The sequence below is a fragment of the Sus scrofa genome, chromosome 5, assembly GCF_000003025.6.
Source record: "Sus scrofa isolate TJ Tabasco breed Duroc chromosome 5, Sscrofa11.1, whole genome shotgun sequence".
NCBI classification, from domain to species: Eukaryota; Metazoa; Chordata; class Mammalia; order Artiodactyla; family Suidae; genus Sus; species Sus scrofa.
In genome coordinates, this window is record NC_010447.5 from 85,218,457 (window position 1) to 85,245,169 (window position 26,713).

Consider the following 26,713-nt stretch of genomic DNA (forward strand, 5'->3'; position numbering starts at 1 on the left):
AATACATTTTTTGTGGTTGTTGTTGTTACTTAAGCTAAGATGAAAACGGCTATCCCTGGAACCAAAAGATCCCTGGTTAACACACTACATGAAAAAAATCTAAGGAGATGTTTTGATGTGTCAAATTTATCTACATAATTCTCATTGTCCATACTTACTTTGAGGAAGTAGTCACTTGAGCCAGTGGCTAAGAGAAGGTGATTACTGTTGTTGGTGAAGTGGCAGCAGTTGACTTGCTCTGAGTGCTCATCATAGCTTTGTACCAGTTCCCCGGTCACAGAATTCCAAATCTAAAGAGAACAGAGGAAATAAAACATACATTACTCCTTTTCTCAAAGGGAAAACAAGGAGGCCAAGTAAATGTGAGCTCTTCTGCAGATGTGACCCATCCTGGCTGCCAGTTTCCCCCAGGCAGACATCATGCTAATGAATACCTCCCCTTTCCCTAAAATATGTCAGCATTTTGCCAGGATCTTTTTTTCAATTACCTGCAAAGCTACACATGTGTCTTTCTCTGGCATAATTAGAATCTCACGAAAACATTCCATTTTTCAAGGACAGGATTGCCCATGTTCACACGAATGACAGCAGTAGAGAGGTTCTTAGTCAGGTCCTTAATTTTCCTGCATCTCAGTCCCCTCTGTGAAAGGGCGATACCTGCACCTGTCCTACACAACGTATAGTGTCAAATGACATAAAGAACTTGATAAATGTAACTTGATAAGCGTCCTACTGACATCAAAGCACTAATAAATAAGTAAAGGCAGGCAGTTCAGTGGGGGGGAAAAATGCTTTAGATCCTGAGGGAAACCGAGCTTTCAACCCTGGCTCCACTAGGTATTAACTAATGACAAATGACTTCATCTCTGAACCTGCTTCCTCATCTGTAAGAAGGGATCAATAATTATCTCGCAAGCTGTAGTGCAAAACTCATAATGTAATTTAAGAAAGTGTGTAGTATCAAGCCTCATGCAGTGTTATGTTCTCAACAAAAAGGAATCATCTCCCTAGTTACTACAGAAGACACCTAAGTAGTCTGCTTTATCAAACAGACAAAAGAAATAAATTCCCTGATGAATCTTCACTGGGCTTTGGACTTTAGAGGTATTAATGTCCCTCCCACAGCATTTTCTTTTTATCTTATCAAAGCACTCCCCAGAGGTGCAAAGACTTTATTTTAAACTGCTTTAATAATTACTTCTGCCTCTTGCTTTAAATTTTGAGTTCTTACAAGCAAACTTAAGCCACATAGGTCTGACTCTGGAACAGCACAGAGTGGCCAACTCCCACTCTGACCCAGGTGGAGGCTACAAAGTGAAGCAAGTAGTTGGTTGTAAAGGCACATAGAGAATTCAAATTATCAAGAAGTAGATTTTTCCAAAGTCTCAATCTAGTCTGGACACTTCAATGCCCTCCTGAAAGTAGGTGCAAACTCTAGGAACACTCCCAAGCCAACTTTCTTGCTTCCAGGTCCACTAAGACCCACCCCACCTAGCCAGATTCCAAATCTCTTTTTTTCTTTTTTTAGGGCCGCACCCATGGCATATGGAAGTTCCCAGGCTAGAGGTTAAATTGGAGCTGTAGCTGCCGGCCTACACCACAGCTCATGGCAATGTCGGATCCTTAATCCACTGAGTAAAGCCAGGAAGAGAACCGCATCCTCATGGATACTAGTCGGGTTCGTTACCACTGAGCCACGATGGGAACTCCCACATTCTCTTTTGAAAAAAGCCTAAAATGAGGTTTCCCCTCCACTCAACAAAGAAAACATCCCCCTAGACTTCAGTTTCTCTTAAATTCCATCAAGAGCTCTGGCTAACAGCCAAATTTAGGGACAAGAGACAAAAAAGATTAATTAACAAAGATAAAAATTACCCTGTGGGGTTTTTTTTTCCTCTATTTACTTTTTAGACTAGTAACCTGATTGTTAGTATATTTATCCATCTGGTTTAAGCCAGTTCATAAAATCTAGGTTGCATTCCACAAATGATATCTTTTACAACAGAAATTGATCTCAGATGATAGTTGTGTGCAGCAACAATTCTAATCACAGGCGCTCAAAGACCTCTCAATAAATGAAAAGCAAATTTTTATTCGAATCTGCCTTGTAAATATCATAGGCTAATCGACCTAGGTATTTTCGTTGGTGCTTAAAAATTAAAAATTTTAGGAGTTCCTGCCATGGCTCAGCAGAAACAAATCTGACTAGTATCCATAAGGACACAGGTTCAATCCCTGGCCTTGCTCAGTGGGTTAAGGATCGGGCATTGCCATGAGCTGTGGTGTAGGTCGCAGACACGTCTCAGATCCCGAGTTGCTGTGGCTATGGTGTAGGCCAGCAGCTACAGCTCCGATTCTACCCCTAGCCTGGGAACCTCCATGTGCTGCAGGTGTGGCCCCAAAAAGACCAAATAAATAAATAAAAATTAAAAATTTTAGATACCATTAATTTATAATGGATAAAAACTGGATTGCCTCAAGTTAATCAATCAACAGACAAGAGTCCTTTAACCCTTTCCTTCCCTAGTACCTCTATTACAGAAAAAGAAAATTTTGTGGTAGTCACAACTCAAGAGAAAAATAGTCCCCTACCTTCACTTTTTTATCCACTGAGCAAGTTGCTATAAATCTGTCATCTGCAGAGAATGCACAGCAAAGCACTTCATCCTCGTGAGCCTTGATTTCTAGAAGTTTTTCTCCTGTTTCAGCTTTGAACACCTGCACAAGCAACAGTAAAATCTTCTTACTACAACTGCTTAACCATGAGTTATCAGTCAATAAAAATATTTCTTTAAAAGATCTTAATCACTGTTATTTTGCAATAGAAATGAACCTTGGCAATACCACTGCAAAAATCAGAATTTCTGTCAGAATCTGTACGCCTTAACACAGGCAAGCAACCATTGTTAACTGCTTGTAATATCAATAAAGAAAACTGACAGTGTAGCCACTGGGGTTTTCCTATTTTGTTTTGTTTTTTCACGGCCCCACCCATAGCATATGGAAGTTCCCAGGCCAGGTATCGAATCCGAGCCACAGCTGTGACCTACACCACTAGCTTCAATTTTTTTTTTTTTTTTTTTTTTTGTCTTTTTGCTATTTCTTGGGCCGCTCCTGCGGCATATGGAGGTTCCCAGGCTAGGGGTCGAATTGGAGCTGTAGCCACCGGCCTACGCCAGAGCCACAGCAACGCGGGATCCGAGCCGCGTCTGCAACCTACACCACAGCTCACGGCAACGCCGGATCGTTAACCCACTGACAAGGGCAGGGACTGAACCCGCAACCTCATGGTTCCTAGTCGGATTTGTTAACCACTGCGCCACGACGGGAACTCCCGGCAAATTCTTAAACAACAGAAAACACTTCATTCAATATGCTTTCTTTCTGCAGCTCAAAAGCCAGAATCAGTCATAGTGATAAAGTACACATACAGAGACAAGGCTTACAATCATAATCTTGAATGTAAATGTTTTAACTAATTATTTTTTGTTTCCCTCAAAATCAAAAGATAAAAAACCAATTTAAAGAAAAGCACTCATTCATGTTTTCTGAAAATGAAAAATTAAAAGAAAATTTCTTCAAGTACCTTAGGAAATAATTTAGTCCAATTCCTACTTACAGTCAGAAATACCTGAGTCTGTGATAAAACAGATATTTACTTAATCACTGTTTTTTTTGTTTGTTTTGTCTTTTTGCCTTTTCTGGGGCCGCACAGCCACAGCAACACAGGATCCAAGCCACGTCTGTGACCTACGCCACAGCTCACGGCAACACCGGATCCTTAACCCACTGAGCAAGGCCAGAGATTGAACCCGCAACCTCAAGGTTCCCAGTCAGTTTCGTTAACCACTGAGCCATGATGGGAACTCCTTACTCACTGTTTTTTAATCAGAGCCTGTTCACAGTATGCAGTCCTTATGCCCTTTTTTTTTTTTTCTTTTTCTTTTTACGGAACTTTCTGTGACATATGGAAGTTCTCAGGCTACGGGTCAAAATGAGCTGCTGGAGTTCCCATCGTGGCACAGTGGTTAACGAATCCGACTAGGAACCATGAGGTTGCGGGTTCGGTCCCTGCCCTTGCTCAGTGGGTTAACGATCCGGCGTTGCCGTGAGCTGTGGTGTAGGTTGCAGATGCGGCTCGGATCCCGCGTTGCTGTGGCTCTGGCGTAGGCCGGTGGCTACAGCTCCGATTCAACCCCTAGCCTGGGAACCTCCATATGCCACGGGAGCGGCCCAAAAAATTGCAAAAAGACAAAAAAAAGAATTATGAAAACACACCACCGTATCTTTTATATCTATAGAGAAAGCTTTCATAAAATGTTCAAGAGACCTGAACATCTCTCTATCCCTAATATGCAATTTTCTTGAATTTTAGGACTTAAATCATATTCTAATATGCACAGTATTAGGTATGTGACCAATTTTTCTCAAGAGATAGGTTTTACCTGTAAGGTTTTATCAGCTCCACAAGAAGCTATTCTTTGACCATCCTCAGAAAAGCAAGCATGGTAAACAGCATCTGTATGGGGGCGGACAACTAAGCGGGAGAGGTTCTTGATGTTTTTTTTGTTTCTAAATATAAGGAAAAAATGAACAGAAACCCAGTAAATAGGAGTAAAAGTAATGATTTTCTTTCAGTAATAAACTGTCTTTTAACAGTTACTTTCCAAAAAAATACAAAACTCTTAAATTACCAACATGTAAATAACAGCACAGATCACCTGAAGAAAAAAAGCATAACAAAAGCATCATTTTAAGATAAACACTACCCTCTATGAAGGAATCTGTCATGTGTTACAAATATCACTGAGTTGGAAGAAATCAAACACATGTCACTTTTTATTTTCCCCTGATATATGAACACATGTGCAGAGAAAACATTTATATGAGGACACCCTCAAAAAAAATCTCCACCTTTATCAGAAGAAAAGAGCTAAAACAAAATGAAGCTCATTTCCTAACTAATGTATGACACGACACCCACCATTATGATGATGCACTTTTCTTTTTTTTCTTTTTAGGGCTGCACCTGTGGCATATGGAGGTTCCCAGGTTAGGGGTCGAATTGGAGCTGCAGCTGCCAGGCTACACCACAGCCACAGCAACATGGGATTCAAGCGGCGTCTGCGACCTACATCACAGCTCATGGCAACACCGGATCCTTAACCCACTGAGTGAGGCCAGGGATTGAACCTGTGTCCTCATGGATGCGAGTCAGGTTTCTTACCTCCAAGCCAAGATAGGAACTCGTATGATGATGTACTTTAAAACTACTCTTCTCTAAATATAATTACTCAGATAGAGTAATAAAGAGATAAAATATCATTTTCTTTGTATCTTAACCTACTAAATACTAACTATTCCATTAGTCTAGCTATGTATTATTTCATATGAGCTAAAGGAATGTAATGTATACTAAAACCAGGAAAGTATTAGAACAATGTCAGACTTCCACATACATATACTCCAGTCACTACGAGTAAATACGTTAAATAGTGTGATGCTTATTTTAAGAGTCAAAGGTTGGCAGTCAGATAAACCTAAAGGGCAACCCTGCCTCTACTCTTTATTAGGTACGTAAATTTAGGCAAATTACTTAACCTAACAATTTCCTCATATGTAAAAGGTAGGTAATGACACCTGCTCCAAACAGAGCCTAGCATACAAAGACTTCACTGTTGTTATTTTTTAAAACGAAAACCGACCACACACAAAACAGACCAAATGAAAGAAAGGGAACACAAAGGTAAATCAGACCTAAGCCTTGCCTCGGAAGTATTAAACTTTACTAGAAGTGATAAAACAAAAACTCTAAGAACGAGAGTGATAAGGAAAACATTTAAGTTACTAGTAAAGTTTAGAGGATCAGATTAAGAAAATACTTCCCTCTAGAGTTCCTGCTGTGGCACAGCAGGTTAAGCATCCAGCACTATCTCTGCAGCAGCTCTGGTCACTGCTGGGGCACTGATTTGATTCCCAGCCTAGCACAATGGGTTAAGGATTTAGCATTGCCTTGGCTGTGGCGTAAGTCACAGCTGCAGCTTAGATTCGACCCCAGCCCAGGAACTCCCATGTGCTTTGGATGTATCCAAAGAAAGAAAGAAAGAAAATACTTCCCCAGATCTAGTAATTTCTCAAAGCTCAGAAAGTAACCTGTCACAATGATGGGCATATGGCCAAAAAATATTAGGTAAATAACAAATGAATAACTGATTTCTTTGAAAGCTGAAACTCAGTTAAATTAAGCTTATACCAAACTAAACTAAACTTTCTACAGGGGGGGAAAGCTTTCTAGTACTGAAAATAGAGCATTCTCTGAATATGACCTGGTCAAACTCAGTTAAAAACATAGAGCTATGAATGACAAATCATCCTATAAGAGAACATCACAAACTGAAATGCAGCTGATGAAATGGAAAAAAACAACAAGAAAAAGCAAAAACAACAAACTCAACAATTCAAAAAAGAACAGAAACTAAACCTATACCTATTTGATCACACCAACTATTAAAATTTTATTTTAGTCACTACCTAAAATATGAATTCAATCAATCTTCCAAAAATTTCTACTGAATACCAACTATGTGGACCAGGCAAATGTTATCCTTTTTTTTTTTTTTTTTTTTTTTTAATGGCCACACTCACGGCATATGGAAGCTCCAAGGCCAGGGATTGAATCCAAGCAGCAGCTGCAACCTATGCCAAAGCTGCAGCAAGGCGAGATCCTTTAACCCAGTACATGGGACCAGGATCGAACCAATACCTCCACAGCAACCTGTGCCACTGCAGTCGGATTCTTTTTTTTTTTTGTCTTTTTGTTGTTGTTGTTGCTATTTCTTGGGCCGCTCCCGCGGCATATGGAGGTTCCCAGGCTAGGGGTCCAATTGGAGCTGTAGCCACCGGCCTACGCCAGAGCCACAGCAACGCGGGATCCGAGCCGCGTCTGCAACCTACACCACAGCTCACGGCAACGCCGGATCGTTAACCCACTGAGCAAGGGCAGGGACCGAACCCGCAACCTCACGGTTCCTAGTCGGATTCGTTAACCACTGCGCCACGACGGGAACTCCTGCAGTCGGATTCTTAACCCACTGTACCACAGCAGGAAGCCAAATAAAAGCTATTCTCAACAACAACAACTATACTTACTGAGCACTTTCTATGATCTAGGTACCATTCTAAGCAACCGTGTATGTGTGTGTGTTTGTATACACACACTCATTTAATCCTCACAACGATTCTATGAAATAGTACTATGAAATAGTAGGCAAAAGATGCTGAAAAATTTTCTCCTAATGATACGAACCAAAAACTATTAGAGCTGAGATTCAAGCTCAGGCAGTTCAAAGCCAAAGTTTGCAATTTTAACCTCCAAACATTCTACACTACAGAATGGATAGACAATTACAGGAGAAAAACAAGTAAACACTCACCATAAAATGAGACAAAGATACTGAATAAACACATATGCTAGAATACAGACAGATCTCAATGAATTAGGTGGCTGCTTCCAGGGAGAGTGAAACCTCTTCCCAAAACTGGTAAAAAATGGTTAAATTCTGGGAAGTGAGAGGTAGGGGAACATGAGGAGTCTCTGCCTTTTCATCTTACATCCCTCTAACATCATGCGGTGTGCTTTTTTTTTTTTTTTTTAAATTAGGAATACAGATTGCTTTAAAATAAAAATAAAGGTGTTCCCATTGTGGCTCAGTGGGTAATGAACTCCACTAGTATCCATGAGGACATGGGTTCGATCCCTGGCCTCAATCAGTGGGTTAAGGATCCGGTGTTGCCACAAACTGTGGTGTGGGACACAGACATGGCTTGGATCCTGAGTTGCTGTGACTGTGGCGTAGGCCAGCAGCTACAGCTCAAGTTCAACCCCTAGCCTGGGAATCTCCATATGCCACAGTTGCAGCCTAAAAAGACAAAAAATTAAAAAATAAAGTAAAAATAAAATCAACGAAAAATTAAAATTTAATTTTAAAATTAAAAAAAAATTTAGGAGTTCCCTTACGGCACAGTGAGTGAAGGATCTGATGCTGCAGCAGCTATGGCACAGGCTACAACTGTGGCAAGGGTTTGATCCCTGGCCCAGAACTTCCACACGCCATGGGTGTGGCCAAAAAAAAAAAAAAAAAAAAAATCTGACATTGTCACTGCTGTGGCTTGTGTTGCTGTCATGGCACGGGTTCAATCCCTAGCCTGGGAACTTCCACAGCGTGGCCAAAAAAAAAATATATATATATATATTTCACTCTCCTTTAGGGAATCTTCCCAGAATTCCTCACCCCTCCAAGTTAATTACCCACTTCAGTTTTACCTCTATTTTGTAGATACTTCTGTTGCATTCATCACATTATAATTATCTGCTTAAACTTCTTCCTTCACTACTAAATTGTGAGTTCTTTGAGCAGAGCCTTAAGACGCAGTAACAGTGCTTGGCACATTAGAGAAACTCAAATGTTTGCTGAACTAAACTGAAATAGGGGAACCACCTACAGTAACCTGAATTATTTAGAAAGAGGGTCCAGGAATTCCCGTTGTGGCGCAGTGGTTAATGAATCCGACTAGGAACCATGAGGTTGCGGGTTCCATCCCTGCCCTTGCTCAGGGGGTTAACGATCCAGCATTGTCCTGAGCTGTGGTCTAGTTTGCAGATGCGGCTCGGATCCCGTGTTGCTGTGGCTCTGGTGTAGGCCAGTGGCTACAGCTCTGATTCAACCCCTAGCCTGGGAACCTCCATATGCCGCAGAAGTGGCCCTAGAAAAGGCAAAAAGACAAAAAAAAAAAAAAAAAAAGAAAAAAAAAGAAAGAAAAGAAAGAGGGTCCAGTGCTATATAGATCACAGACATCAACCAAGAGTCAACTTAAATTATACATGTGAAAAGATGAACATTCATTCTTATTATTTCTAGCTATAGGAGAAGCTCATTTACAAGGAGCATGAAAAATAAAGCTAGATGCACAGTTTAAATCCATTCAGCAAGCCACGTGAGCTTAGTCAAGTCTCAACTCTCTGTGCCTCAATCTTCCCATTTGTAAAATAGGGCAAATAATATTTATCTTACAACATTGTTCTGGAGATAAAATGAGTAACATGTGAGCATACAGTAACATAAAAAGCCTGCCCTTTCCTTTTACTAATTGAGAAGTTTAAGATAAGAACACACAGTTCCCATCATGGCTCAGTGGAGACGAATCTGGCTGGCATCCATCAGGACACAGGTTCAATCCCTGGCCTTGCTCAGTGGGTTAAGGATCTGGTGTTGCCGTGAGCTGTGGTGTAGGTTGCAGACACAGCTAGGATTCTGCGTTGCTGCAGCTGTGGCACAGGCTGGCCACAGCTCCAATTCGACCCCTACCTGGGAACTTCCACATGCCTCGGGTGCGGCCCTAAAAAGCAAAAAATAAAGAACACAACAGGATGGCCTCTTTTAGGAGCTAAAAGAATGAGGATTCAGTGGAAGTTCTTTTGTTTTCTTTTTGTTTGTTTGGGGTTTTTTGCTTCTTGGGGCCACACACTGGGCACATGGAAGTCCCCAGGATAGGGGTTGAATCGGAGCTGCAGCTGCTAGCCAATGCCACAGCAATTCAGGAATTGAGCTGCATCTGTGACCTATATGACAGCTCACAGCAATGCCAGATCCTTAACCCACTGAGCAAGGCCAAGGATCAAACCCCCACCCTCATGGGTACTGCAGGAATCCAACTAGTATCCATGAGGATGCAGGTTCAATCCCTGCCTTGCTCAGTAAGTTGGGGATCCAGCACTGCTGAGAGCTGTGGTGTAAATCGCAGATGCAGCTTAGATCCCACATTGCTGTGGCTGTTGCATGGGGCAGCAGCTGTAACTCCAATTCGACCCCTAGCCTAGAAACTTTCATATGCCATGGGTGCAGACCTAAAAAAAAAAAAAAAAAAAAAAAAAAAAAAAAAAAAAAGGTTCTATGCAAGGCAATGTACTCATCACTTTATATCTTTATATCCAATACCTCATTTAAATCTTCACAAAAATAGTACCTACCTCAAAGGATTGTTATCTCTATTTTACGTATGAGAAAGGGGAGTAACATGCAATTTGTTCAAAATCAGAAAACTCTTAGGTTTTAGAACTGAGTCTCAAACCTAGGTCAGCAGCTTCAAAAACAATACTCTTTGCTATCACACTATATTACAATAAATAAAGCATTTATATTAATATTTAGGACAACTTATTAAAAGTCTTCTTATAAGCAAGCACCTATTTCTATAGACTCTTTGAAAAGACTTATTTCTCCTATGTTACTTCTCTCGAACTTTTCCATTAAGTAAGAATGCTTATCAAAAGTCTGAGCCCTTTCCAAAGTAGTTAAATCTTCCTGGAGTGAACTTATTCATTAGCCAAAAAATAATGACATAGTTAGTGCTCTGCTCCCTTTGGTTTCTCTCCTAACCTACTTACATCCACTCCAGGTAAAGCATTCCGTTATCGACCTCCTGCTTGGCCTGCAGCTTAGCTTGCCGATACACTTCTGAAGTTTCCAGTTCACAGAGACCCAGTTGCACAATATTAGGAAACGGCTGTCGTCCAAGAAGATGTCCATTTAAAGATAAAAACTCCTGGAAATTCTCACAGACTGTGCCATCCTATGAACAAAATGAAATTTCTTAGAAACATAACCAGAGCCAAGAGCTGACATTTTTCTGTTTCTGTGATCTTGTCACTTTAAAGGCTTAAATGAGATATCCTCTCCATGAGCTAAAATTAAATAGCCAACCATTAGGTAACAAATATACAGTGATCCTCTTCAGCTTTTTAAACATAGGGTAAAAAAAAAAAAAAAAATCTCATTATCAAAGTACTACTTTCTTAACACATTCTCTTTTCTAAAAAAAAAAAAAAAAAAAAAAAACCCACTGAACTTTTCTCCACTTTTAAACCAAGGTCCTGGCGTTCTCATTGTGGATTAGCAGTAACAAACCCAGCTAATATCCATGAGGATCCAGGTTTGACTCCTGGCCTCACTCAGTGGGTTAAGGATCCAGTGTTGCTGTGAGCTGTGTGGTATAGGTCACAGATACGGCTTGATCTGGCGTTGCTGTGGTTGTGGCTATGGTGTAGGGCAGCAGTTGTTGCTTCAATTTGACCCCTAGACTGGGAACTTCCACATGCCACAGGGTGTAGTCCTAGAAAACAACAGCAACAAAAATCCTCAGTCCTACCCACATTCCCAGAAGTGGACGCAAAATAATCAGAATAATCAAAGATTAAACTAAGAAAATGAATGCTCTTGTCTCAATTTTTCTCATCTCCAATTTTAAAACTAGAATTAAACGTCAAAACGAGATGTCCTATAAGAACTTATTTTTTTCATATTAATATATACCTTTTCATCCAAAATATGCCTATATTCCACAAACTCATGAATCAGATGAGCAGGGCCTACAAGTTCCGTTTTTGCTTTAATCCAATCCAGGGAGAACATTAAAGCACACAGTTCCTTAAAGAAAGAAAAAGTTAAGATCAGGGCATCATTAAAGAGATCAAAGAATTTTAAGTCTACCATCATTTATTAACACTACGAAGAGAAACTTCACAGATATCTAGAATTTAAGGATGAAAAGGAACACATCATTAACAGTTCCAAAGAAACATAAAATGGACCTCACACCTTAACTCAAAATAAATTTCAGTTAGATTTAAGACATAAATATAAAATAGAAACTTCAAAAAAATACTAGAAAATATAAATATTTACTATTTTTGTAACCGTGGGGCAAAGAAAAATTTTAGAAACATGACACCAAAAAAAAAAAAATAGTGTTACATTTAACTATATAAAAACTCCAATCTTGGGAGTTGCCTCATGGCTCAACGGAAATGAATCTGACTAGCATCCATGAGGACACAGCCTCACTGAGTTAAAGATCCAGTGCTGTGAGCTGTGGTATAGGTCGAAGACTTGGCTCAGATCTGGCGTGCCTGTGGCTGTGGCAAGGCCAGCAGTTGCAGTTCCAATTCGACCCCTAGTCTGGGAACTTCCATATGCTGCAGGTGTAGCTTCCCCGCAAAAAAAAACCTCCAATCTTCAATATAGCAGAAAATACAAATAAAATTTAAGACAAAAATAAACCAAGAAAAATTTTATTTACAACATGTATAAGAGATGAGGGCTTAATATTATTTTTATGAAATATTTTTTAAAATCAATAAGAAAAGGTTAAACAAGAGTTCCCACTGTGGCACAATGGGATGAGCGGCGGCATCTCCACAGCACCAGGAGGCAGGTTCAATCCCAAGCCTGGTACAATGGGTTCAAGGATCTGGCGCTGCCACGGCTGCATCAGAGGTCACAACTGCAGCCCGAATCTGATCAATCCCCAGGCCCAGGATCAATCACAGTGCAGCCAAAAAAAAAAAAGATAGGAGTTCCTGTCGTGGCGCAGTAGTTAACAAATCCGACTAGGAACCATGAGGTTGCGGGTTCGATCCCTGCCTTTGCTCCATGGGTTAACAATCTGGCGTTGCCGTGAGCTGTGGTGTAGGCTGCAGACGCGGCTAGGATCCCGCATTGCTGTGGCTCTGGCGTAGGCTGGTGGCTACAGCTCCGATTCAACCCCTAGCCTGGGAACCTCCATATGCCACAGGAGAGGCCCAAGAAGTGGCAAAAAAAAAAAAAAAAAAGATAAACACGCCAATAAAAAATAGGTAAAGGCAATGGATAAGAGCCAATTCACAGGAGTTCCCGTTGTGGCTCAGAGGTAAGGAATGCAAACTGACGAGTATCCATGAGGACACAGATTCAATATACGGCCTTGCTCAGTGGGTTAAGGATCTGGTACTGCTGTGAGCTGTGGTGTACGTCGAAGATGCAGCTCGGATCCTGAGTGGCTGTCTGTGGCTGTAGTGTAGGCTGGCGGCTATAGTTCCCCTAGCCTGGGAACTTCCATATCTTACATACGCCACAGGTTTGGCCCTAAAAAGCAAAAAAAAAAAAAAAAGAGAGGGAGAGAGCCAATTCACAAAATAAAAAGTACAAATGGCCCAAAATCTCACCAGTACTCAAAGAGAAAAAACAAATATTTACTATTTTTTAATGTTAGATTTCTAAAGACTAAAAGAAATAAGAATATTAGCTAGAGGAGTTCCCTTGTGGGGCAGTGAATTAAAGATCCAACACTTTCACTGTCCAACTCAGATAGATGCTGTGGCATGGTTCAATCCCTGGCCTGGGAACTTCCACATGACACACATGCAGCAAAAAAAAAAAAAAAAAAAAAAAAAAAAAAAAAAAATTATATACACACATATATATATAAAAGCTAGAATCAGAGAAAATGAACACTGCCACACGCCGCTGGCAGTGATGTAAATCAGAGTACCCTTCTAGAGGAGACAGACAATCCGTATTAAAACTCAAACTCTACACATCATTGACCCAGAATGACACTTATAAGTATGTCCTAAAAAAATGTTATATGAATGTGCTTAAGCAATCTAACCATGCCTTAACCAACTAGCCCAGAATTTCATTACAATATCACAAGGTCAAAAAACACCGGAAAACAACCTACATGTTCAACAGTAACTGTGTGGTTAAGTAAAAGAGGGTACAGATATGTACTAGAATAACATCATTCCAATGTAGTTTATTAGACTACATTTGACAGGTTCCAAAAAAACAGGCTCTAACAATACATCATGTTTACAACCAAGAAATAATGTACCTAAGCACAGAAAAACTATTCAAAGTACATAGTTTCCCAAAATTTTAACATTTTGAGTAGTTGATAGTCATGACTTCAAATATCATCTATGTGCTGATGACTTCCAGATTTTATCTTTAGTCCATAATTTTCCCGAAGTTGTGGCGCAGCAGGAACAAATCCAACTAGTGTCCATGAGGATGCAGGTTCGATCCCTGGCCTTACTCAGTGGGTCAGGGATCCAGCGTTGCGCTGAGCTGTGGTGTAGGTCACAACCTTGGCCCAGATCCCACATCGCTGTGGCTGTGGCGTAAGCCAGCAGCTATAGCTGATTCGACCCCTAGCCTGGGAACTTCCCTATGTCGCGAATGCAGCCCTAAAAAGCAAATAAAAAATAAAAAAATTCCCCCAGAAATCCAGATTCATATATCCAACTACATATTTGAGAGGTCCATTCAGAGGTCTTCATATGTACACCATTTAATATATTCCAAATGAGCTCCTCCCTTCACCCCTGCAAAAACATTTGTTTGACCCACCGCTATCCTCATCTCAGTTCATGGCAACTCTAATCTTTCCATTGCACAAGCCTGGAGTCACCGCTGATTCTTTTTTTTTTTTTTTTTTTTTTCTTTTTAGGGCCGTACCTGTGGCACATGGAAGTTCCCAGGCTAGGCGTCTAATCGGAACTGTAGCTGCCAGACTACACCACAGCCATACCAATGAGGGATCCAAGCCACATCTGAGAGCTATACCACAGCTCACGGCAACACCGTATCCTTAACCCACTGAGCGAGGCCAGGGATCAAACCCACACCCTCATGGATATCATTCGGGTTCGTTTCCGCTGAGACACAACGGTGACTCATCTCTGATTCTTCTCTTTCTCTTACAAAGCACATCAAATCCATGAGCGAATCATGATGATTCTATGCCAAATCATCACTTCCTTTCTCCTTGCATACTTTTTCCTTGTTTTAAGCACTTACTACTCCCTGACATAGTGTAAATTTATTTGTCCGTGTCAGTCTCCCCCTGAGAATGAGAGCTCAATGACAGCAGGGACTTTGCCTACAGTCTATCCTTGACAATGAAGAATAGCACCCGTACACAACAGGCACTCCATAAGCATTCGAGCATTCGTTCAATGAATAAACATACTTTCCCACATTCCACCTCCTCTCAAAACTTAAGAACAAACCCATACTGCCCACAAAGGATAACTGCTGGTATAAAAAGAGTGAATTTTTAGGTGGTTCGTTTACTGCAGTTACTAAGCCACCTGCAGGTAAAAACAATAACAAAAGCAAAATTACTGGAGTTCCCTTTGTGGCTCAGTGGCTTACAAACACCACTAAGCTCCGTGAGGATGAGGGTTTGATCCCTGGCCTCGCTCAGTGGGTTTAGGATCCTGCGTTGCTGTGGCTGTGGTGTAGGCTGGTAGCTGTAGCTCTGATTCAGCCCCTAACCCGGGAATTTCCATGTGCCATGAATGCGGCTCTAAAAAGCAAAAAAAAAAAAAAAAAAAAAAAACAAAACAAAAAAAAAAAATTACTTATATAGGCTATAATCCTATTTTTACTAATAAAACAAAATTCTAAACATAGGACAAAATAAAAGATAAAATAATTTTTAAATGAGTCATCTTACTTTGTGCATATTAGCACTGGCCATGTGATAAGCCAGAAAATTGTACCAATACATGCAGTCCTCCTGATCTGGTGAAAGAGTGTGTAGCCGGTGATGTCTCTGGAACTGAGTGATCATCTTCTTGTGCAGATCCTGAAACCCAAATGAAACATTTCAGAGGACAGAAACAATTTCATAACCTAAGCATCACACAAACTCTAGATTCCAAAGCTATTTAAGAATGTACAGAGGAGCTCCCATTGTGCTTCAGCAGTAATGAACCCAACTGGTATCCATGAGGATGCAGGTTTGATCCCTGGCCTTGTTCAGTGGGTTAAGGATCCATTGTTGCCGTGAGCTTTGGTGTAGGTCGCAGACAGAGCTCAGATCTGGCGTTACTATGGCTGTGGTGTAGGCCAGCAGCTGCAACTCTGATCAGTTTGACTCCTAGCCTGGGAACTTCCATATGCCATACCTGCAGCCCTAAAATTAAAAAAAAAAAAAAAAAAAAAAAAGTACAGAGAGGGAGTTCCTTTGTGGCATAGCAGGTTAAGGATCCAGTGGTGTCACTGCAGCAGTTCAATCTCTGGGCCAGGAATTTTTGAACTTCCACATGCCAGAGGCACAGCCAAAAAAAAAAAAAAAAAAAAAAAAAAAAAAAAAAAAAAAAAAGAAGGTACATGGAGTTCCATCATGGCTCAGTGGTTATCGAACTCAACTAGTATCCATGAGGACACGGGTTCAGTCCCTGGCCTCACTTAGTGGGCTAAGAATCTGATGTTGCCATGAGCTGTGGTATAGGTCGAAGATGCAGCTCGGATCCCATGTTGCTGTGGCTGTGGTGTAGGCCAGCAGCTATAGCTCTGATTGGACCCCTAGCCTAGGAACCTTCATGTGTAGTAGGTGCAGCCTAAAAAGACCAAAAAAAAAAAAAAAAAAAAAAAAAGAACGTAGAGACTCTCTCCAAAAGATACTTATTAATTACAAAAGAAAAAAAGAAAAAAAAAGGACCTTTATAGTGAGAAACTTTAACCAAGCGATCACTGTTAACATCACTAATAATAAGACAAATCAACACCCTGATGTGGTACGCTTTTGTAATGTTATTGCAAAAAATATTTAACCTCGATCTAGCCAGGAGAAAACATAAGACAAACCCAACTAAAGGACATTGCACAAAACAAATGGCTAGTACTTTTCAAAAGTGACGGTGAAAAAAAGAAAGCTGGGAAATTTTCATCGATTTGAGGAAACTAAGGAAACATGACAATATTGTTCACTTCAGAATTCAAAATCAGAACCCAACTAAAAAAAGAACATTAGTGGGAAAGCTGGTAAAATTCAGAAAGTCTGTGGACCACTTAACAGTACTGTATCAATGTTAGTTTTTTGGCTTTAAGAATGGTATTATAGTTACATAAGATCTTAGTGGGGAAACTGAAGAGTATTTGCATAGAAACTGCACTATTCTGAGACTGTTCTATTACGTCTAAAATCATTTCAAAATGTAAAGTTTTAAAAAAATGTACAGAGGTGCAAGTACCTGAAGCTGGCTGCGATTCTTCTCTGTAAGGAAATCTACTTGAAGGTCATGTAAATAATAAAGAAATGACTTTCCATTCCGATCACAGAATAAGAGAGACTTATTAACAAACTCCTGCAGTATGTCTTCGACTTCCTCGGTTTCCATGTCCCAGAGAATACATAACACCTAGGAATCAATTTAAGCATTTCATGTGCCACAGTGTACAATGACCAGGATTGCAGACAAGATGCTAACACAAAAAAAATCATTTCTTAAAGCCCTGAGAAATATCTCCATAAGAACCTCAAATATTTATCAAAACAGAAAAAAGGAAAGACTCTAAGAAAGTCAGACACTTCCCCAGCCTCACTACAACCACTGAAAGACAGGTAACTCTGGCAACTCACCTGAGTTCAACACCAAGCCCTTGATGAACATAAAGGGCTAGGAGTTGCCATCGTGGCGCAGCAGAAACAAATCCAACTAGGAACCCAAGGGTTTGGGTTTGATCCCTGGCCTCACTCAGTGGGTTAAGCATTCCGAGTTGCTGTGAGCTATGGTGTAGGTCGAAGACATGGCTCAGATCTGGCGTTGCTGTGGCTGTGGTGTAGGCCAACAGCTATAGCTCCAATTCGACCCCTAGCCTGGGAACCTCCATATGCCGAGAGCGTGGCCCTAAAAAGCAGGGGGGGGGGCACTTTCTAAGAGCAGTGGGATTTCTACACCCTCCAAACCACCAGCTTGGTCACTGCGTTTCCTTCCAGTATCCTCTGTAGTAACATCCTCAGCACTAAACCAAAGGTATATGCCATAAATACCCAAGGACAAGGACTGCTGGTCCTTCTATTACCTTTGTAGGCACCTTAACATCTTTCTGAAGGATGGAAAGATCTGTGTAATAATCTTTGATGTCTTCTCGGAGCATTTCAACACTTATCGACATGGCTTCATCCAGAGCTTCATAATCATAAGATGAAGATTTCTTTATCCTCTTAAATTGCTTATTCTGAAGTTGCCTGAGGTAGTAATCCCAGCGGTTGGGAAAATCACGTAAAAGTGCACCAATTAAAGACACTACAAGAGGAGAACCTAAAAAATACAAAAAGTCATTGTGTTAATACTGATTCGTTTCCAAATTACCACTAAGTAAAAAATCAATTTGTCCTTAGGAAAGTTTCTATCCAAAGCCTTAAAATATTTATAACTCTTGGATTCACTTCAGGTATTTATTCCAAGGAAGTCATTAAAAATAATAAATATTTCAATAAGGATAATTCATTACAGCATTATTTAAAACCATGAACATTCTTAAACAATAACAGGCAAATGACTGAATAAAGTATACCACAATATTATGCTACTGATAAATTTTCTTTCAAAAGCTATTTAATGACATGGGAGAATGCTCAAGATTTGCTATATAAAAAGGACAAGAGTCAAAATGACATGTCCATTATAATCTCAATACTTTTTATCATTTTTTAGTTTTACTGAATCCTAAAATAGCATTCATAGCTGATTCATAACATTGTGATAATTTCTGAACTACGAAGTGATTCAGTTACACATATAAACATATCCATTCTTTCTGAGATTCTTTTCCCATATAGGATATCACAGAATATTAGGTAGAGTTCTCTGTGCTACACAGCAGGTCACCATTGACCATGCATTCCATGGACAACGGTGTGCATATCAGTATTTCTTCAAGGTTTTATATGTCCTAAAAGACTGGGAGAAATATTCTCATGATGCTAATAGTTATCAGATTATGGATAATACCTATTTTTTCTTTTAAAATGTTTCAAAATGTACATGTATCACTTCTATAAGGAATATGAATCATGCATTTTGTTTTCTAAGTTTAAGATTTTTTTTTTTTTTTTTTGGTCTTTTTGTTGTTGTTGTTGCTGTTGTTGCTATTTCTTGGGCCGCTCCCGTGGCATATGGAGCTTCCCAGGCTAGGGGTTGAATCGGAGCTGTAGCCGCCGGCCTACGCCAGAGCCACAGCAACGGGGGATCCGAGCCGCGTCTGCAACCTACACCACAGCTCAAGGCAACGCCGGATCGTTAACCCACTGAGCAGGGGCAGGGATCGAACCCGCAACCTCATGGTTCCTAGTCGGATTCGTTAACCACTGCGCCATGACGGGAACTCCAGTTTAAGATATTTTTAAAAGTCAATCAACTCATCCCCCTATAAATGATTTAAACTACCCCCAAAAGCATGCAACTCTCTCTCTGAGCCTGCCCAGGCTCTCTCCACATGTATCTTCTGTAATAAACACTGTCTCCCTAAAAAAATAATAATAATAAATTATCTCTAAGCATTAACCATGATGGCTCAGTGGAAACAAATCTGACTAGCATCCATGAGGACAAAGGTTCGATCCCTGGCCTCGCTCAGTGGGTTAAGGATCCAACATTGCCGTGAACTGTGGTGTAGGTCGCAGACATGGCTCGGGTCTGGCGTTGCTGTGGCTGTGGTGTAGGCCAGGGGCTACAGCTCCAATTCGACCCTTATCCTAGGAACCTACGTATACCACAGGTACAGCCCTAAAAAGACAAAAAAAAAAAAAAAAAAAAAACGATGGAAAAAAATAATCTTAAGAGCTAATAGATTGACTATACAATATTCTAAATTTCTGTGTGTCAAAAAAATACTATAGAAGTTCCAGCTGTGGAAAAGAGGTTAAGAATTCAACTGCAGCAGCTCAGGTCACTGTGGAGGCACAGGTTCGACCCCTGGCCCAGTGCAATGGTTTAAGGAGCCAGCATTGCTGTAGCTGTGGTGCAGGTCACAGCTGTGCCTCAAATTCAATCCCTGGCCCTGGAACTTCTTTATGCCACAGGTGCAACCATAAAAATTAAAAAAATAAAAAAAAATTTTTAAAAAACCTACAAATGAAATTTAAAGGCAGACAAAAATGGGAGAATATTTGGAAAACTATGACAAAGGGCTAATCACTTCCACAGAGTGTCTAAAAAATCAAAAGAAAAAGATTCAAAGGTTCCTTAAAATGCAAATATTCAATAACAAGTAAAAAGTCGAATAACTTCACCAATAAAAAATGCAAATTAAGACGACGACACTGGAGCTCCTGCTGTGGCTCAACAGGACTGGCAGCGGCATCTTAGGAGCCCTGGGACAAGCCCCAGCCTGGCACAGTGGGTTAAGGATCTGGCATTGGTGCACCAGCTGCAGCCTAGGTAGCAACTGTGGCTCAGATCTGATCCCTGGCCTGGGAACGCCATATTCGATGGGGCAGCCTAAAAAGAATAAAAGAGAAGAAAAAGAAGACAGCACCATGTTTTAATTATCAAATTCAAACATTATTCCTATAAAACCTCAACCAAAAAAAAATTAAAACTCTGGAGTTCCCGTCGTGGCGCAGTGGTTAACGAATCCGACTAGGAACCATGAGGTTGTGGGTTCGGTCCCTGCCCTTGCTCAGTGGGTTAGCGATCCGGCATTGCCGTGAGCTGTGGTGTAGGTTGCAGACGCGGCTCGGATCCCCCGTTGCTGTGGCTCTGGCGTAGGCCGGTGGCTACAGCTCCGATTCAACCCCTAGCCTGGGAAACTCCATATGCCGCGGGAGCGGCCCAAGAAATAGCAACAACAACAACAAAAAAAGACAAAAGACAAAAAGACAAAAAAAAAAAAAAAAAAAAAAAAAAAGACAAAAAAAATTAAAACTCTGACTCTCATTATATTTTTTATTCTTTGACAGCAGAGGTCATATCTTCATTTTATTCCATGCATAACATATTATACATGTTTGTTAAATATTATTTTAACTAACAAACAGATACCAAAATATCACTATCCATTTATGGTATCAGAAAAAACTAAAATACTAAATATTCTAATAAAATTTTTGGATATTCATGTGTTAAAATGTCATATTCATTAGCTTAACTTACAAAAGGGTAAATTAATATCTCTATAACCCCCTCATATACAAATTAAATAACTATACCTTTACATTCTTTTATAATACTGTGAGCTTGTTCTGGCAAATCTGCTTTCTTCATATTAACAAAAAGGGATAAAATTTCAAGTCCTTTTTCTTTTCCTAAGCCACTCTCCACAGGTATTACATATTTAGGACCTGCAAAATCATAAGATAGAGTAACCAATCTGCTATTCCACATATTTAAATGTAATGCAATTAAAACATAAAGGTACCATAAAAAGCAAATTAATAATCCTTACCCATTACTGAATCTGTAACACTCTTGTCTCTAGTTGTAAGAAGAATCTGACACTGATTGTCAAAAGCTTTTAATACCCAAGGATCCCAAATATCATCCAAGATCAACAGAGACCTAATAAGAAAAGACAGTATTGAGTCACTAATGACATTGATTTTAAACTTCCTTTAAAAAAAAAAATGAATGCGAAGTTCCCGTCGTGGCACAGTGGTTAACGAATCCGACTAGGAACCATGAGGTTGCAGGTTCGATCCCTGCCCTTGCTCAGTGGGTTAATGATCCGGCATTGCCGTGAGCTGTGGTGTAGGTTGCAGACAAGGCTGGGATCCCGCATTGCTGTGGCTCTGGCGTGGGCTGGCAGCTACAGCTCCGATTAGACCCCTAGCCTGGGAACCTCCATATGCCACAGGAGCAACACAAGAAATAGCAAAGAGACAAAAAGACAAAAAAAAAAAAAAAAGAATGCCACAAGTGTTTTTCCTTTTTGATCTACGAAATTTAAAAAAGAAAGAATAGGAGTCCCTTGTGGTGCAGTGGGTTAAGGATCCAGCATTGTCACTGCAGCAGCCTGGGTCACTGCTTCTAGATGCCTCAGGGGCGACAAAAAACAAAAAAACAAACAAACAAAAAAAAACCCTCATGGAAATTTTTTTAAAAGAAAGAAACCCCTAATGCCTAAAAAGAACTATCCAGGTAATGAGATTCTTCCAAGTCAGTCTTTTAAGCACCCAAACCAAGTAAGAACTGAGCTCAGGTAAGCATAACAAAGAATCCCAAAACTATGAGGGCATCTGACTATAGTTTACTTACAAAACTAGCAATTCGATATGTTCCAACCGAACAGAATGCACCAGCAAGAATATTACTTTTCATTTGGTACACTAATGTTTTTTTTTTTTGTTGTGTTTTGTCTTTTTGTCTTTTTGTCTTTTTGCCATTTCTTGGGCCGCTCCCGTGGCATATGGAGGTTCCCAGGCTAGGGGTCGAATCGGAGCTGTAGCCACCGGCCTACACCAGAGCCACAGCAACGCAGGATCCGAGCCACGTCTGCAACCTACACCACAGCTCACGGCAACGCCGGATCATTAACCCACTGAGCAAGGGCAGGGACCGAACCCGCAACCTCATGGTTCCCAGTCGGATTCGTTAACCACTGCGCCAGGACGGGAACTCCTCCAAAAACTTTTTTAAACACCACAGAAGAAATGGAGAAAAAAATACAACCCAGGAGTTCCTGTCATGGCTCAGGGGACACAAATCTGACTAGCATCCATGAGGACGCAGGTTCAATCCCTGGCCTTGCTCAGTGGGTTAAGGATCCCGTGTTGCCATAAGCTGTGGTTTAGGTCGCAGACGCAGCTTAAATCCAGCGTTGCTGTGGCTGTGCCATAGGCCTGCAGCTGCAGCTCCAATTCAACCCCTGGTCTGGGAACCTCCATATGACTCAGGTGCAGCCCAAAAAAAAAAACATATATATATATATATATATATATATATAACCCAAAACTGATAGCATAAATATATACCGGCTTTTTTTCCTTGTTTGCAGCCTCACCTGTAGCATATGGAAATTGCTGGCCTAGGAGTCAAATTGGAGCTGCAGCTGCAGGCGTACACCACAGCCACAGCAACACCAGATCTAAGCCGCATCTTTGACCTATGCCACAGCTTTCGACAACACCAGATCCTTAACTCACTGAGAGAGGCCAGGGATCAAGCCCACATCCTCATGGATACTATGTTGGGTTCTTAACCTGCTGAGCCACAACAGGAACATTCTATACTAGCATTTTTTTTGTTTTGTTTTGGTCTTTTGTGTTTTTAGGACCGAAGCCACAGCATATGGAGGTTCCCAGGCTAGGGGTCCAATCAGAGCTGTAGCCACTGGCCTAGGCCACAGGGTTCGATCCCTGGTCAGATCCAAGCCATGTCTGCGACCTACACCACAGCTCATGGCGACGCAGGATCCTCAACCCACAGAGCGAGGCCAGGGATCGAACCCTCGACCTCATGGTTCCTCCTAGGACTCGTCTCTGCTGTGCCATGATGGGAACCCCTACATTAGCTTTTTTATCTGAATGGCACACTACTTTTGTATACTACAAAAAAAAAAAAAGACCCTAGGAAAATAAGCAAAGCGTAAACCAAAATGGTGATGACAGAGACAAAATGACTGCTTTACAGGTCTTGGTCTGATACATCTGAGAGTGGCTACACTATCTTCCTAAACAGAAATCATTTTTATTTTTGCAAAGGAAAAAAGCAGGACTAGGGAGAAGTTACTGAGCGAGAAAAGAGGAAATGGCTAGTGGTGTCAATCCTATTTCTCCAGGAAAATGGGTACTAGTAACTATCAATGGGAAGGAGAAACAGAGGAAATGTGAAAAAGAAAGAAGCCAGAGAGCAGGGAGCTTGCCCTCTGTCGTGCATATCCATCATAATCACTATTCCAAATCACCAAAAACTATTCTTCTCACCCTATATTCTGACATTAATCCTCTTACCACTTTGAGAATCACTGTTGGGAGTTCCCTCTGTGGCTCAGCAGTAACAAATCTAATATCCATGAGGACATGGGCCCAATCCCCAGCCTCGCTCAGAGGGTTAAGGATCCAGCATTGCAAAGAGCTGTGGTGTAGGTTGCAGACACAGTTCAGATCCCGCATTGCTGTGGCTATGGTGCAGGCAGGCAGTTACAGCTCCAATTTGACCCCTAGCCTGGGAACTTCCATATTCCACAGGTGCAACCCTTTAAAAAAAAAAAAAAAAAAAAAAAAGAGAGACAGAGAATCACTGCCACAGTCAGCCACTGTTACATGTGAAAATATACTGCTTCATCAGGTACATCAGGGCATTAAAAAAAAAAATTCAGACCATGAGCTAATTCTCACCCAACTTACTGTTACACTCCCCCAAAAAAAATTCAGAGCCATGAGCTAATTCTCACCCAACTTACTGTTATACCCCCAAAGAAGACTTTATTCATCTTTGTACTTACAGCGCCTGACCCAGAACCTGGCATAACACTCCGCGTTGGTTAAATGATCAAATGAAAGAATGGCCGCTAGATCAAAAAAATCAAACTGTTGACTAAATCCTTTACCTCTTTGTTTGGGGCGGGGGGCACGCCTGCAGCATGTGGACGTTCCGGGCCAGGGACCAAACTGAAGCCACAGCAGCAACCCAAGCCACTGCAGTGACAATGCCGGATCCTTCGCCCACTGTGCCACAGGACAACTGTACATCCCTTAACTCTTAACACATGCAGCAACTAAGCTGCTCTCTCCCTTCTGGCAGATGAAAATTGTGAAATAGGTGATAACAGTGCCTGGCACATAATTTTAACAGTATTTATTGACTAAATTAACTAATTATAATAAACAAAACAAACTCTTTAAGTATATGGAAGTGGAGGAGTTACACATATACCCAGAAACTAAAATGACACAATAGAAGGGTCCCATTAAATAAATACTCCTTCCTGACTCAGTCTTTTATCAGTTGCCTACAGTTATTCTCTTGGTCTATGTTAATCCACTAGAAGTAGTGGATTTAAGGTAAGAAGTCTGCATTTTCTAACAAAGACCACTCACCAACTCCAGTATTTCCTGAGCACCTACAATGGTACATAAGAGACAACATGGTAGGTAGGCTGCAGAAAAGACCAGTGGCAGACACTTTTTAATACAAGAAACAGAAGAGCAGGATAACAATGGTTCTTTCAGGAGTTCCGGTCATGGTGCAGTGGTTAATGAAGCTGACTAGGAACCATGAGGTTGCGGGTTCGATCCCTGGCCTTGCTCAGTGGGTTAAGGATCCGGTGTTGCTGTGAGCTGGGGTGTGGGCCGCAGATGCCGCTCAGATCCCACATTACTGTGGCTCTTGCATAGGCCGGGAGCTGTAGCTCTGATTCGACCCCTAGCCTGGGAATCTCCATATGTCACGGGAATGGCCCAAGAAATGGCAAAAAGACCAAAAAAAAAAAAAAAAGGTTCTTTCTTAGACCCTCTACCCAACAGCAAAAAAAAAGGCCACGATGTGCTCAAGATGTCGGTAGTTGAGTTTCACTGGAACTTCATACACCAAATAAGCATGACCATCTGTACCTTGGGTGTTTGCGCAGCATCAGAATTCGGAGACGGTCTTTAGCCTCTTCAATATTAAGTGGAAGCCTCTGGGAGAAACTCTCATCCTGATCCAACCGTGCACAAAGATTCTGCAGTTTCATCAGAAGCCCAGATTTGTCTTGTTTCCCTATTGAAACCCAATGCACACCCCCTGGGAAACAAACTGGTGAGGAAAAGAATAATAAATTTAAGGCCTTTGAACAGGAGTCCTCCTTTTAAAGATCTTACTGATAAGCAGCTAATTTGTTTCTCTCTTCAATCTCATCACATCTTCAAACTTCTCTTCTATCTTGTTTGTAGGGTAGTATTGAGCTTTACAGCCTGAACCTAAGAAAAGTGGATGTGAAGCTGAAGCTTACTGATGTGAGGTCACCTGCTGCTCATCAGTAAATCTCACCAAACAAAATGTCACAATTTTTGTCCTATGTCATCAAGGATCACTGGACTGGACGGTTTCGCCAACGACACACTCTGGACATCTGCGGCCAGATTTCTCTGTTGTGAGGACTGTTCGAGCACGGTAGGATGTTTAACAGCCTCCCTGGTCTCGATCCACTAGATGCTCGTGACAGTCCCCCTCCCCAGGCCTGATAAGCAAATGACCCCAAACTTTGTCAAATGTCCCCATGGGGGGACAAAATCACCTCGGACTGAGAACCACCGACAACCAGGAAAATGTCAGTCACTCATCATGGTTCTCATACAGAGGCTTAACATAAGACGTTAGGTTCAGGTCTGGCTCTGCTGCTTACTGGTTATGGAATCTTTAGCGAATCATTTCACCTAGAATAAGACTGTTTGCCTCCAACTACTTCAGAGTTACTATGAGACATTAATGACGCAAAATGTGTGATTTTTGGTGTGCTAAATGTAAACGGTTATAACAAACAGGATTATTAGTGATATGGATCTGAAGGCAACTTACAAATATTAAATTTTGATCTAGTCAGCATCGCACAAGAATAGACATTATTATTACTGCTGTGTAAACTCTCGTCATCGCCATGTTTGCTAATCAAGCCACGGCATATCTTAAAATACATATTTTTATCTTCATTATTATCAGGAACCAAAAATCATAAGCCTTTATAGACAACACTTAGCTCTATAAAGATACAAAGAAAATGCAAGAAGGGCCCCTATGAGTAAAATATGGGGAAGGTAGCATCAGATCAGACTAGTGGTTATTAATCATAAAGATTTACATTATGTGACCATAAAAGTATAAGAGAAAAAAATAAAGATGTGAGTTATATTACACTATAAAGATGTGAGTTATATCACACTAAAGGGCAATTTACTTACTGGCACTCACAAATAATTAAGTATAAAAAGAAATCACAACTTCAAAAATTTAAATCAGGAGTTCCCGTGGTGGCACAGTGGTTAACGAATCCAACTAGGAACCATGAGGTTGCAGGTTCAATCCCTGGCCTCGCTCAGTGGGTTAAGGATTCGGTGTTGCCTTGAGCTGTGTTGTAGATCACAGACGTGGCTCAGATCTGGAGTTGCTGTGGCTCTGGCGTAG

The 26,713-nt window shown here is 40.9% G+C and overlaps 1 protein-coding gene across 5 annotated transcripts in view; it reads right to left on the reverse strand.

The window, feature by feature from the left end:
* APAF1 (apoptotic peptidase activating factor 1) overlaps positions 1-26,713 on the reverse strand; it is a 92,136-nt gene that overhangs the window by 51,841 nt on the left and 13,582 nt on the right. For 4 of the 5 annotated variants that reach the window (XM_021093024.1, XM_013998050.2, XM_003481742.4 and 1 more), the window contains exons 5-15: positions 25,165-25,348; positions 21,060-21,172; positions 20,824-20,955; positions 17,694-17,932; positions 16,862-17,029; positions 15,340-15,471; positions 11,370-11,483; positions 10,445-10,629; positions 4,446-4,572; positions 2,593-2,718; positions 159-290 (exon numbers count right to left, since the gene is read on the reverse strand). In XM_021093024.1, coding sequence (XP_020948683.1) covers positions 159-290; positions 2,593-2,718; positions 4,446-4,572; positions 10,445-10,629; positions 11,370-11,483; positions 15,340-15,471; positions 16,862-17,029; positions 17,694-17,932; positions 20,824-20,955; positions 21,060-21,172; positions 25,165-25,348 — 1,652 coding nt within the window. The remainder of the gene's footprint in view (positions 1-158; positions 291-2,592; positions 2,719-4,445; positions 4,573-10,444; positions 10,630-11,369; positions 11,484-15,339; positions 15,472-16,861; positions 17,030-17,693; positions 17,933-20,823; positions 20,956-21,059; positions 21,173-25,164; positions 25,349-26,713) is intronic. The other variant, XM_021093026.1, reaches the window with a different exon arrangement.